Below are 14,475 nucleotides of genomic sequence, written 5' to 3' on the forward strand. Positions count from 1 at the left end.
GGATATGGATGGGATCCAGCTAACCTGGTCCAAGGCTTGTGCAGGACCACATTCTTCAATGTTATGTGCAGCCATATCTCTTCATTACTTGAAATTTTTAAGGTCAAAACATCCAGAGATTTAATTGTCATGTTTTCTCTCCTTCTTAAAATCTCTTCTAAAAACCTCTCTTTTATCCCTGCAAGTGCAGAAAATCAAAAACATAAATGAGAAAATCCAGGAGAAAAGCATTCTGGAATGCATTTAAAGATCTAATATCTAAATGAGCATAAACTCAAGGATCCATATTAGATTGCAAGGCAGGCAGTGTATTAATTGTGAAGCACATGCTCAACATTGCATTTCGAAATTTCATCAGAGAGATTGATATCATTTGAGGATGTACTTGTTTAATATGCTTATGTCTTATGTGGGATTTTTTTCAGGCCACATTTAAAGGCTGGATGGATATCATGTATGCAGCAGTGGATTCAAGAGAGGTAAGTCTCTGCAAGGAAATAAATAATGTCCTTTTCCATTGCCTTTTGCTGCACTGATGATGCTTAACAACAAACACAAGAAAATAAAATACATGCAGGTTGCCAGTCCCTGCCTTACTCTGGCTGGTACAGTTGCAGACCCTCATTGTAGCTGTACTGAAGCATGATGACCCTGAAATTAAAGCAGATGTAGGCTGTAGTCCTACACAATTGATTGATCTGTTCCTACTGCAAAACTCCCAGCACAGAGAGGCACCACCAGAGTGAGTCCGAGTCTACCAAAGACTTAAATTGTCCCCTCTGTTTCTTCCCCTCTCCCTGTTTATTGCCATATTTTCCAACTTCTGATGATAACATGTCTTTAAAAGTGCTGGGTTTAAATTGAATTCGCCTGTGAGACAAATATTAAACTCTCCCTACACCCTCACCTTGAGCAAGTATCTTTTCTGCATCTAGCAGCTCCACTGAAGGTGTGTGGAGGAGCTCCTGGCAGACAAAGAGGGTAGTGTGATCTTCCAGCTCTGACTTGAGATGTGGTAGTGACTGATGACAGCTCAGTTCTTACCTGCATCCTGTTCAGCTTTCAGGTTGCCTTAAAACACAAACAAACAAAACCAGCATTTCCTTTGCTACACCATGTGTGGTTTATCTTTTTATCTAGATCTATAGTATACTTTTCATCTTTTAATTATATTAGAGGAGCAAGTTTACGCTTACTGTTAATTTTTGAGGTAGCTGTCTGGTACTAGGAATTTGACAGGCTGAAGTTAGGGCAAAAGTTGAGACCTAAGGGGAGAAATGAGGGGTGGAAAAACTTCGTGGCACCATAGGAGCAGAGGATTCCCTTGGCATATCATAGCTTGTGATGGTGATTTATACTGGTACTACATGTACAGATGTATCCTCCCTGCTTCTGAATGAAACTCATGGACTACCCATAAGAAAATATGGCATTTAGGGAATGCAAGTGTTTTATTTGGCACCAGGCACTGTGTGGGATAGCTCCCTAAGACACAGGGCCCCGATCCAAGCAAACACAAAGCTTTTTAGTTACAAAAATTATGAATATCCAAAATACAAATGCATATTCATAACATTAACACCTCCCATTCTCTGCTTTGTATGGAAATGAGCTTAAATGTCATTAAGCATGTGTAGTGTGTGTCCTGAATGGAGTCGGTGGTCTCGAATTGGGTCAGTGGTCCCAAAAAAGATGAAGTAACTCATCTTCCTCATTTTGACCTTTTTGCTTCTCTGAACTTTAACAATCCTAATTACTTTAGTGAGCTGTAAGTTTCTTCTTGCATGACTTTTGGATGGGTTCCCACCAAGGGAGGAAATTGGTAATTGTCCTTGTTCCCTATACCAACTCATCAATGTTTCTACTCCTCATTCTAAGCACAGCTAAGCAAACATGCAAATGACAGATCATCAGTTATTTGGTAATCAGTTACTAACATCTTAAAACCCATTTCAGGTCCAGCTCTCATTAACTCTAGCTGGGCCCAAATTCCTTCCTATTCTAACTAACTTCAACACAGCTGGCCTATAACTAGAATCTTTATGTTTCTTCTAAATCTATGTTTCACAAGTTTCTGGCACCTTGTTTAAATATGGAGATGATGGGGCAAATCTGAGCACTGTTGCCAAACATGGCAGAGGTGACTTCAGGTTATCAGACTGTGTTGTTCAGTTGTACAGCAAGAGACCTTATTCCATCCCACCCATCATTAAAAAAAAAATTGTACTTACAATAAAACAGAAATATGATTGCAATATAATTGAGTCCTACTGAAAAACACTGTATTTTTAAGTACCATTAGTTCATATAGGCATTAGGATAGTCAGAAAATTGATTCTTTTCCCCTTCTGGATTCAGACTGAGAACATTTCGCAGGATTTATTCTGGAGTTGCACTTTCTGGAGCAGTGTGATCTCTGTGGGAGTGAATGTTGCTGAAATGACTGTGGCATTGCAGATGCCAGTAGTAAACTTTAAGAGACTGAGGAGAGCTGACTGTGCTCACGGGAGTTGCAGTATTTTTCTCATGTTTCATGAATTTTATTTCCAATGGACAGCTTTGTTTCAACTGCATCAATATTTTGATGTGTGCAGAGGTGGTGTCATTTTCACATTTTCCCTTTTCCTTTTGCAGTACGAGGAGCAGCCTCAATGGGAAAGTAATTTATACATGTATCTTTACTTTGTGATTTTCATCATCTTCGGGTCTTTCTTCACATTGAACCTCTTCATCGGTGTCATCATTGACAATTTTAACCAACAAAAGAAAAAGATAAGTAGTTCATATGCTACACATAGTCTTGTGATTGCTGCAGGGACCAAGCTAAAAGGAACAGATTTATCAGAAATGGCTTTGTCACAGTAGCCTTGAGATCAGCAGTGGCAGAGCAGCTGCAGAAAGCACCTTGTAGGACTTTTACAAAGGCACAGCTGTAGCAGTCACTGGTGTCCCTAGAGTTTGAGCATCCGGAAAATATAGGATGGGGGGCTCTATTCCCCACAGAATGCAGCAAAGCAGCTCCAGGCAGAGGGGATGTCTAACACAAAGTTGGACACAGGGGCACAGACTGGCCCGGTGTCCTCTGTGAACAAACACCACTGTCCCTCTGAGCAGTCCAACCTGATGAAAGCTACATTAAAAGGGAAATGAAATAGAAGAGGATTCCGCCTTGAACTTTGGAGGGGGGCAGAGAGGAGCTCTCTTCATCAAAAGTAATAGTGTTGTTCTCAACCTTTACTTAGGTGGCCAGGACATCTTTATGACAGAAGAACAAAAAAAGTATTATAATGCAATGAAAAAGCTGGGATCTAAGAAACCTCAAAAGCCAATCCCAAGGCCGCTGGTAAGAACATAATTCAGTTGAACTTTGTGTAACAGCTGAATGTTTATTTACTAGAATGAGCACCCTTCAACTCTCCAGTGTAGGAAGGTTTATTGCTCTCAGATGAAAGGCATTTAGTAATTACATGTTTTGATTTTGGACAATATTTGCAAATCCAGTGACCTGTGGTACAAAATTCCCACTGTTCTGCAGCATTGACTAACATTGCAATTTACATGTGCCATTTACATATGCCAGTGGCCACCTGCCTGCACTGAATAAATTCATGGCCAGTGTCTTGTTTACAGTAGTTTCAAAAAGCATTAGGAGCAAATGGGTTTGAAAGCTCCATCAAAAAAGCATTCATCATCACCCTTAAGTTTATGAAGTTCCAGTCAGATGCAGTATATTGTCTGTTTTCCTCTAATTTCTGATCAATCAGGAGACAAATCATCATTTTTACATGGCTCAAATTTCCTAACTAAACCTTATCCCTTCCCCCAGAACAAATACCAAGGTTTTATTTTTGATGTCGTCTCAAAACAAGCCTTCGATGTCTCCATCATGATCCTCATCTGCCTTAACATGGTTACCATGATGGTGGAAACGGATGACCAGAGTCAAGAAAAAGTGAACATCCTCCATAAAATCAACATGCTTTTTGTTGCCATCTTCACTGGGGAGTGCATCTTCAAAATGCTGGCTCTGCGACACTACTACTTCACCAACGGCTGGAACATATTTGACTTTGTGGTTGTGATTCTGTCCATCGTAGGTAGGTGACCCTGGATTTTCACCCAGACTCCAATGTTAGAAACGCATAAAATTGACAGCCTTAAAGGGTTTGTGCAATAATACACACTTTCAATTCAGAGAATTAAATCCTAAACACAATTTTAATATGTAATTATAATCTAACATACCACTGCCTAACAATAACTGATCAGCAAAATTAGGAGGTTTATCAAACCGTACACTTAATGGTTCATGGTGATGAAACACGAACTGGCCACAGTATACAGTTAACACCAGTTCTAACAGCCAGCGACAGAGAAGTAAAAAAGCCACCTGAAAAGTGCACATGTGGATTGCTATTGCTTTGCTATTTGCTTTTTATTACAGAAGTTTGAAATAGTCCTTCAGGGCAGGTTTGGGCAATGCAGTGAGTTTGACTTTTCTCAGCCCTGTTGTCACTAGAGCTCCACATCTTCATATATCCAAGGGATGAAACTGAAAGACACAGTTTTATTGTCAGGTTGTGCCATTTGCTCTTCTGCAGCCCCAAACAGAGATGTATATTAGATGATAAAGAAGTGCAGGTCAAATGAATCTGAAATCCTGCCAAAAGAGTTTTCATTAAAGATGTAACTAAAGGAGCAACTGGAAGATGCTCAACTGATCCAGTGAGCAACAGGAGCTCAGAAATTCAACTCTTGCAAAAAAACTTTCCATTTTGAGGGAGGGGATAGGTGAACGAGGAAGTGTCATGTTGGGTGAACAGAGATGTCTCATTGCCTGATGCTCCTGCTGCTCTGAACACCCTGAGTGGACTGGGGAACCTGCAAGATCCTAATGCAGATCTCTGGTGCTCAGAGACCCACCTGTGCTTTGGGGGCATTGAACAGCCTGGATTTCACAGGTTTGGGTCACCCAGGGAACATCACTGCCACACAGCTGTCACCGGATCCTTGAGGTCGGATGCTCTGGATGTGCCCATAGCAGGCACTTAACCAGAGCTGTCATGTTGCTCACAATGCTGGCCTGTGATCAGCCAGGTTGTTTCAGTGTCAGAGGCCTTGGGCCATCCCAGAGAGACCTTTTCCTGTTGGAGACAGGAGCTCAGCACAGCTCAATGCAGACAGACTTTCTGGACCAAGTGCTGTGCTCCTGCAGGAAGAGTTTAGTACAGGGGTGCAAGCTCGGTTCCTTGGTAGTACAGCCTTAGCCCTTAGTTCCTTCCCAGCCCATCAGGGAAACTGGAAAAATTGATGAGCAACCAACCAACGAAGTGGATACAGAGCAGAAACCTGTGCTGTTCTGGTGGTGGCGTAAAAAAACCAGGCCCAGCACACCAGCATTTCTGACTTACTGTTTTACAGACAAAAGTATTGACATATCAGACAAATCTGCACTCAAATTTCTCAGGTGGATGTTGGGCAAAGCTGCAGTCATCTGTGTCTTGAGCTGATCTTGGTTTCCATTACCAACAGAAAATCTTTCCTTTAATAAAACTACCACTACCATTCTTTGCTTATAGCCTCACAACTTTTTATGGATTAAATGGGCATGAAAAGACCGACAATGCCTTTCCTTTTATTGTGGGCCTTCCAATCTGGGCAAATTTCCACTTATTTTCTCAATAATCCTGACTGATTGCTTTAAAGGAAAGCCTGGGATTATTTCCCATGCACTAACTCACTGTTTGTCTCTTTTCTTTCCAAGGCACTGTACTTTCTGACATCATCCAGAAATATTTCTTCTCTCCCACACTCTTCAGAGTCATTCGTTTGGCTCGGATTGGCCGGATCCTGAGACTCATCCGGGGAGCCAAAGGAATTCGAACTCTCCTGTTTGCCTTAATGATGTCCCTACCTGCTCTGTTCAACATTGGCCTCTTGCTGTTTCTGGTCATGTTCATTTATGCCATTTTTGGCATGGCTAACTTTGCCTATGTGAAGATGGAAGGTGGCATTGACGATATGTTCAACTTCCAAACCTTTGCTAACAGCATGCTCTGTCTCTTCCAAATCACCACATCAGCTGGCTGGGATGGTCTTCTCAACCCTATTTTAAACACCGGACCACCGTATTGCGACCCAAACCTTCCCAATGCAAATGGTTCAAAGGGAGACTGCGGGAGCCCTGCCGTAGGCATTTTATTCTTTGTTACATATATCATTATATCATTTCTCATTGTTGTAAACATGTATATAGCCATTATTTTAGAGAACTTCAGTGTAGCCACTGAGGAAAGTACAGAGCCTCTAAGCGAGGATGATTTTGATATGTTCTATGAAATCTGGGAGAAGTTTGACCCCGAAGCCACTCAGTTTATTGAGTATTCTGCACTTTCAGACTTTGCAGACGCGCTGTCAGAACCTTTGCGCATAGCGAAACCAAACAAAATCAAACTCATAGCGATGGACCTGCCCATGGTCAGCGGAGACAGGATCCATTGCTTGGATATTTTGTTTGCTTTTACAAAAAGGGTGCTAGGAGAATCCGGAGAGATGGATGCCCTTAAAATACAGATGGAAGAAAAGTTCATGGCGGCAAATCCGTCTAAGATCTCTTACGAGCCGATTACAACGACTCTGAGACGGAAGCAAGAAGAGGTCTCCGCCATCATCATCCAGAGGGCCTACAGGAGACATTTGTTCCGGCGCTCCATGAAGCAGGCATCCTACTTGTACCGGCACAGAACTTTGGAAAGCAGCATCCTGGAGGACGATGCGCCCGAGAAGGAGGGTCTCATTGCGTTCATGATGAACGAAAACTACGGCAGGCCAATAGACAAATCACCCCTCTTCCCCCCCATCCTATGACAGCGTCACCAGGGGCACGAGTGAAAACCTTCAGCTGAAGATAACGGACCTGAGCAAAAGCGATGAGGCTATAGATTGTCTTCTCTCACCCGACAAGGATAAAGAATCAATTGTTTAAATGTTTGTTTAGAATGCTTTAAAACATTGTTTACAGAATGTAATGCTGTAACTACACAACGATTGAAGCAGCCTTCTTATTAAAAATTAGTTGCAAAAGAAACAATGGAGTTTTTACCCTTAAAATACAGGAGTCTAATAAGTCATATAACCTTTGACCCTGCTCTTTTTGACTTGGCTCAATATTTATATTTATATATGCACAGGAAGATTCTCTGCAGGGTCATAGCTGTTATATCAACGGTGTGAATAAGAATAGGCTAGACTGTAAAACAGTAAACACAGTGTATATCTATCCACAGATAAAGCCTGGCTGTATACATTCATTTAAGGTCTTACTCATATTAGTGTGTTTACTTATGGCGATGTACGACCTTGCATTCTAAAAAGAAAAAAAAAAATCACAGCTGCTGTAGCAAAATGTAACACTTACTGTATATGTTGTGAATGGTCTTTCATAAATTTATTATATTTGATATTTTTTTACTTAAAAAAAAAGTCTCTTTTTCCATGGAGATTAATGATCCTTACACTCTTCATGATGAACTCTGAGTCAAGGTAATAGGAACTTGCGGGATCCCCATGGCTTGAAGAGGAAAGTTGCTGCAAATTGAAGTATCAAATTAGCAACATTTAAACTGTTGATTACACTAAGCCCTCCCTCTTGGGACTTGCAACTGCACATCAGCAGAAACACACACACAAAAAAAAACCAGAGAAACAAATGATGTAGAAATAATGAGAGAAATGGCTTGTTCTATCCTTCAGGAAACTAGACTTCAATGGATTCTGTTTGTAAAACTGTTAATAAAAGCACTAATTTTTTAGTATGTTTCAAGAATCTGCTTTGAAATCCACAATCAAGCTCGCCATAGAAGTAGCGCATCACGTTTGTGTGTAGTGATCCAAAGCACCATCTAGGCTGGCAAAGTTTCTGTTATGGTAGTGGGATAGATCACATTTTCCCCAGGAACACTGAGCTAAGCAGCCTTATTTGGAACTCTGTGCATCAATATTACTCAAAAAAAATTACTACTAATACTACTAATAGTAATAAATCAAGGCAAACTGGGCCATGCGGAACGGCTGAGACAGTGTGATCAAGAAGGTGGGAGGGGAATTGCCTCTGGATCTGTACATAAATTTTGAAGGTTTGAATCCTTTTTACTGAAGGTCCATCTTTCATTTTCTCGGATGGTACAGTTAGGTTTCTGGGGAAGGACAAGAAATACAGGAACCAATAAAAAAATTTACTAGATAATAGCTATATCCTCATTCCTGTAGGCAAAGTAATATTTACGGTTGATGTGTCCTTCAGCTTCAGGCCAAAGAAGTGACAGTGGGGTGAAAGGTGGCTGTGTGGCTGTAGAAAGGTATTAGAGGTTTTTACGTGCTAACATAGATTATTATTTATTATCCTTCAGCCTCGATAGAATGTGAGAAATTCTTTATGGAATATAGAGACATGTCCATCATTACAGACAAGTTCTTTCTTTTTCACCTTCAGACTGATTGTACTTGGGTTTGGTTGGACTTCATGGAAAATCTTGAGATTTCTGTAATGAGCCATTGCACTTTAAGGAAGAGTAGTTGTGCTTTTTCACCTTGGAGAAGCAAAGATATCAAGAATGTATTTAAGGTGTATTGTCATTAACATTTAGTTACATCCCAGGTTGTAAAGGAGTCAAAAAACCACACGGGGTTAGCAACAAGAATTAAAACAACATGTTACAGTCAAGTTTATCTATGGCCATTGTTATCTGTCCTCTAAACAAGTCAGAATATGTACGACAACACGTCAAAAGGATGACAATGTATCTGTGTAAATATGGGCTAATATATTCTCTCCATTCATTGAGAGGTGTCTCAGGCATTCACTTGAGAGTGGTCTATTGGTTACTTCAGAGGATTTGCCATCAGGATTCCTGGGGTCTATTCCTGATTCTTACTACATGATTTTTAGGCAAATAATTTAACCTATCTGTGCCTCAGTTTACCCATCTGTAAAATGGGAATAATAATACTTACCTACCTCACAGGGGTGTTGTAAGACTTTCTGATTGCAAAGTGCTATAAGGGAATGAACCATACTCTATAAGTATTATTATAATCATGCTCTCTTGCCCTTTTAACCTCATGTCTATGGTGTATAACATAGGGCTGTTCCTCTGGGCATTTTGTTGCCTTTAAATCTTGTATGTAATTAGATTCTAACTTAAGGGGACTACTCGTCGTTCCTTGAAGTGAAATCACTCTTTATTCTTTCCCCCCTCCCCACCCCTCACCTCCCCCAAAAAAAACAGAATTGCTCAAGGCTTCTCAAATTAGAGAAACTTTATACAGATTCCCTGTGTATTTATGCTGTAATGTTATTCTGACTGTACATATCACCCAGAAAGAGTATGCGATTTTTATATTTATATGCATATATATATACACACACATACGTATATCTATACATATATATGTATCTTGTGAGTTTATAGAGTGGCTGACACTCAGAGGACACGACTTACTGATTAAAATGTTTTCTCCTCAATGGGATTTATTGATCATTAGCAACAAGCTGCTGCCTATAATGAAACTGTTTAATTAGAAAATAGTACATTCATTACTTGCTGAACAAGCATTTATTGGCTGACAACTAGCAAAATTATTTTCCTTTCAAAGATTTAGAATGAAAAAAAGAAAGAGGGAAAAATACTAAGGAAAAGGAGCATTTCTCATGTGATTTCTTTTCATGTACTATGTAAACTCTTTGAAACCCAAGGAAAACACCAGCCTGCACTCAAAAGTGAGTTGTTGGCTATGCTGTTTTAACAATATTTTAATTATTTGCAATTTACATTAGAAAATATTCAACTGCTCTTCTTATTAAGAGTCAGGCCCAGTAACGAATGGAATGTAAAGAGACAATTAGCTGGTCACTGATTTTAGTAGAGAAGATCCCTTCTTTGGTCATTTCACCCTTGAATTGAACATTTTAGTGTCATTGCTGTGAAACCCTATAGTACTGATGCCATTACAAATGGTTCTTTTACCCAAAACCTCTAAAAATAAAAAAAAAAGTAATGCAAAAAATCTGAAAGAGGGTCTTAACTCTAGATGTTTACAGTGCAACTTTCTAAAATTGAATTGTAAATTACTTTCAGAAACCTTTGTAACTGGAAGGTTGGTTTTCTATTGGGTTTTCTATTGTTCTGTGGCGCGTTTCTTTAGGGATGAAGAGGGAATGGTGTCTTTCTATGGTATGAAGAACTCCCCTCAAAAATGTCAAATAACCTCACTTGTAGATTTTTGTTACTGGAGATGCCGATCTGAATCGAGCCATGATACAACCTCCCAGTGCAGTGATTTAGTTTAAGACACTAACTCAATAGCTGGCCCACACTGTCTATGAGCATGGTGAGTGCTACCATTTTTTCTGTTGATTTGTTCAATAAAGTCTACCACATGAATCACTCAAGCTACAAAAAGAGCAAGGAAAATATCAGCCAATATCATAGGACATATTAAGCTGTTTGTACCTGGAAAAATTCAAGTTTATTATGTTTCTTTATTAAATAAATAAGGATAACAAATATTTCCTCTGCCTTTTTTTTTTTTTTTGGGTTATGTTATCAACATTTATGTTATTATTTCTCTGACTCTTTTTCTACATATTTGTTTGGGAAATGCATGGTGACTTTTGCTAGGAGGCTTGTTGATGAAAACCCCTCCAGTTCATCTTACATTGGAAGGCAGCCTACAGAGCATTAAAGGCTTCATCCAAAGCTTGTTGAAATCAGTGGAGAATTCCTGGCTGCATCAGATGAATTTGAAGCAGATTTGAAAGTCTCTTCAAACAGAATCATTTATAGGATGAACCCAACACTGATACTTCAACCCATCCTGCCCAGTAGAATTAGCTGAAGGAGGAAAGCTAATTTGAACTGCAATGAAACAATTCAGTCAGACCTTTGAATTAGTTCAATAAAATCAGTTTATAATTATGTTTTATATTAACCTGGGGCAGTCTGACTTGTGGAGACTTTTTTTTTAATAAGCAGTTGCTAAAATGTGTCATATAATAATTTGACTTCTGAGTGTGTATAGAATGAATCTTTCTGAAATTCAGGAAGATATTTTTGGTTAGGAGGAGCAGTTTGCTGAAATGAGAATTCTCTGTAGGGACATGACAGGTTACTTAAGGAAATTCCTGGTTAGAATTTGTGGTCAAAATTCCCATGTGAAGGAAGTTCAGTGTCATGATCCCCACTGTGAAGATTTTCACATCTAGATTTTTACCAGAATTGCCTAACTTCTATAGATGTGTTCCCATCACTGTACTAGGGGCTGCTTTGGGTAACAGGACTCTCTTTATTTTCATGCAGATCTTGGGAAAGTTTCTAAAGGCTTTCTCTAATTTTCAGGATTAAATTTTTAAAAAAACCAAAATTTGCCAATTAGATTTCTTGTTTTTCAGCCCTAGCAAGGAATCTGGAGGACTGGCTCCTCAGAAAATGTGGATTTTTTTATAAATCATGGAATTATTTGTGTTGGAATGAGTCTGAAAGATCATCTAGTTCCAAATCCCCCCTGCCATGGGCAGGGACACCTTCCAGTGGACCAGATTGCTCCAAGCTCTATCCAACCCCATCTTGAACACTTCCAGGATAGGGCAGCAGTAACTTCTCTGGGAAACCTGTTCCAGTGTCTCACCACCCTCACAATGAGTAATTTCTTCCTAATATCCAATCTACCCTCTTTTAACTTAACTAGGTTAATAAGTAAAATTAAGTTGATTTTACAAAGCAGCAGATCTATTAAATCAAGCCTAGGTGCAATCCATGAGGTTGGAGTCAGGGCCCTCAATTTCTAGATTCATTTTAAGATTTTTTTTCTTTAATGATTTCTGTTCCTTTTTGCTTTTGATGTAAATTGTCTTGTTAAATACCAAGATCACTTTGGAAAAAAATCATCATTATGAGAGAGAGTTAACAGCAGCATGGGCAGCCCAGTCAGTTTTCTTAGGAAAAGTCACATATTAGTAATTTATTTGAAAGAGAATTTTTATAGTCAGAAAACATCGCTGCAGGAAGGGGAGAAATAAAGAATAAATGCTTTGCAGTGCAAAGCCTCTGCTGGGCTCTAAAGGACGCCCATGTAGGATGGCAGTGTCGTGTTTCTGGCACCAGGAATGCATTTTCCTGCTGTGTGCCAGGGGTGTGGAGACTGGAGCAGAACTGGATTTATAGCTGGAGAAAGCAGATGGGAGCACAGCACACGGAGACAAAGCGCTGGATGCCTGCGGAGCGGCTGCTCCTTCGTGTCAATTCTCCCGGCGAGCTGTGAAAGAACGTCCATGCCGGGCGAAGAACAAACATGGAAATCCTTCTGAGTGTTTACATATTGCAAAGAAATAGCAGCCGTGTCAAAGGGAAAGCATGTGAAAGCAAATAGTCCTCGGGGAATAGCTATTGGCAGCCAACAAAAAAATGCTTCGGAGTCAAACGTCACCGATAACCCCACGAGGGCTGGAGGTGTTGGGCTGCGGTGCGGGCATGGGTTTGTCAGCACCTCCGCCTGAGCTATTTTAGCCAGCTGACAAACAGGGCTTTAGGCAGCTCCTGGCCCACGTGCTTTTGCCATGGCAAAGTTTCTGAGACTGCTGCTGCAGTTGTTTTTCCCTGGACTCTCGTTGCTTCACGTTGGGTTGTGAGTCTCAGCTGGGTCTGAGCATCGGAGGTTGTTTTTTCCCTAGAAAATATCTGTGCAGTCCCAGAAACCACTATCCAGTGTTCAAACGTCAGCAGAGTGGCTTAAATAATGAAATTTTAATTCAGAAGAATTGTCTCCTTTTCTTCTACTACTATTATTTTATATGATCTGGTCATATTTTCAAGCTTTCTGGTTTTCTAACAGCTGTTAGTCAAAAAACTGGGGTTTCGAGAGAAAAAGACAAAAGACAATTATGATAAAATCATTATATGCGTGGTTCTAAAAGAAGTTTAAAGGTGACTTGAACTATGCAGCTCTATTTTAGAACTTCTGTGGCTTCTGTGGAATCTCAGTTTCTCTAAAGCTAAAGGCAATTTAGCAATTCCCATAAGGAAACAAAGTTTCTAACACTTTTTTTTTCATATAGACTGTCCCAGTTACACAAGTTTGGCTTAATTCTCGTTCCAAACTTGCAGACTAAGCAAAAAATGAATTAATTTTCATTTCTAGCTCAGGGACAAACTGTGTTCATTTTAATTTCTACAGAGGGTACAAACCGGGAGTCACAGGGCCCAATGCAATATAGCACAGTTCAGCCCTTGGTGACAGTCTTGGTGACACAGACTCATTGAATCATGGAAGAGTCTGGGTTTGAAAGGACCTTTAAAAGTCATCAAATCTAACTGCCCTGCAGTGAGCAGGGACACCTTCCACTAAACCAGGCTGCTCAGAGCCCCTTTCAACCCGGCCTTGAACACTTACTTCCAAGGATGGGGCAGCCACAGCTCCTCTGGGTAACTTGTTCCAGTGCCTCACCCTCATTGTAAAAAAATTGTTCCTTACATCTAGTCTGAATCTCCTATCTTTTAGTTTAGAACCATTACTCCTTGTCCTATCACAACAGAATTCCCCTAAAATATTTATCCATATCTTCCTTATAGGTCCCCCTTAAGTCTTGGCAGGACTTAAAAGCCCAGGAGCCTTCTCTTCTCCAGTCTGAACAACCCCAGCACTCTTAGCCTTCGCTCATAGCAGAGGTGTTCCATGCCTCTCTAATCATCTTCATGGCCCTTGGGGACATCTTGGACTGTAAAGGAATTTCTAACTTTTTTGAGGACCAACAAAGCCCTCCTGGAAAGAAACCAGCAGCATGGTTTGTGTTGGTGGTGCCTGAGAAGGAGAAAAGCTCACTGCATCATGCAGGCCTAGCTCTGTAGAAAATATCTGTGCAATGGCAGCCCAGGCACAGGGGAAAGTTGAGCCTAAGCCCAAAGCTGTCTCCTTTATGCCAGCTCTTTTGTAGACACAACCAAGTGCTCATTTCAGGTCTGCTCACACCTTTTCTTTGCAGGGTCTGCAGCATCCCTGCAGGTGCTGCTCTGAACCTGCTCCCAGCAGAAGTGGAAATGTTGCAGGCTGATCTAAAGAGCTTTTTTTATTATTATTTTGTCGATCTTGAAGGAATTTTATATTCCTTTTTTACTCTCCAAGACTGTGGACCACAGCTTGCAGCCACAGCCATGATAAACCTTAAAAAGCAGTGGACATCACCTCCACCTGTCCTTGCCTTACCCCACAGGCCAGACAAGGCAGAGAAAGAGCCAGTGGGAGCTTTAATCAATTTCCTTTCTCTTATTACGGGAGTGGGGACTGAAGGGATTTTCTGAGGCTTGACTGGGTTTGTTGGAGCCTGGATTTGCTGTCAGGTTCGCTGGAAAATCTTTGAGGCAGAAGAGAAGAAGGTCCTCCTTGTGAGGAAGTGGGATGCTGTGGCTTGAGGGTGAGTTGCTC

The 14,475-nt window shown here is 40.5% G+C and overlaps 1 protein-coding gene across 1 annotated transcript in view; it reads left to right on the plus strand.

The window, feature by feature from the left end:
- Positions 1–10,567, plus strand: part of LOC103623944 (sodium channel protein type 5 subunit alpha-like) — a 215,327-nt gene extending 204,760 nt beyond the window's left edge. The window contains 6 exon segments of the mRNA XM_017746784.1: positions 426–479; positions 2,635–2,772; positions 3,239–3,343; positions 3,827–4,097; positions 5,765–6,842; positions 6,844–10,567. Coding sequence (XP_017602273.1) covers positions 426–479; positions 2,635–2,772; positions 3,239–3,343; positions 3,827–4,097; positions 5,765–6,842; positions 6,844–6,985 — 1,788 coding nt within the window. The 3' untranslated portion in view covers positions 6,986–10,567.
- Positions 10,568–14,475: the final 3,908 nt, after the last annotated feature.

The sequence above is a fragment of the Corvus brachyrhynchos genome, unplaced genomic scaffold (assembly GCF_000691975.1).
Source record: "Corvus brachyrhynchos isolate BGI_N302 unplaced genomic scaffold, ASM69197v1 scaffold18, whole genome shotgun sequence".
NCBI classification, from domain to species: domain Eukaryota; kingdom Metazoa; phylum Chordata; class Aves; order Passeriformes; family Corvidae; genus Corvus; species Corvus brachyrhynchos.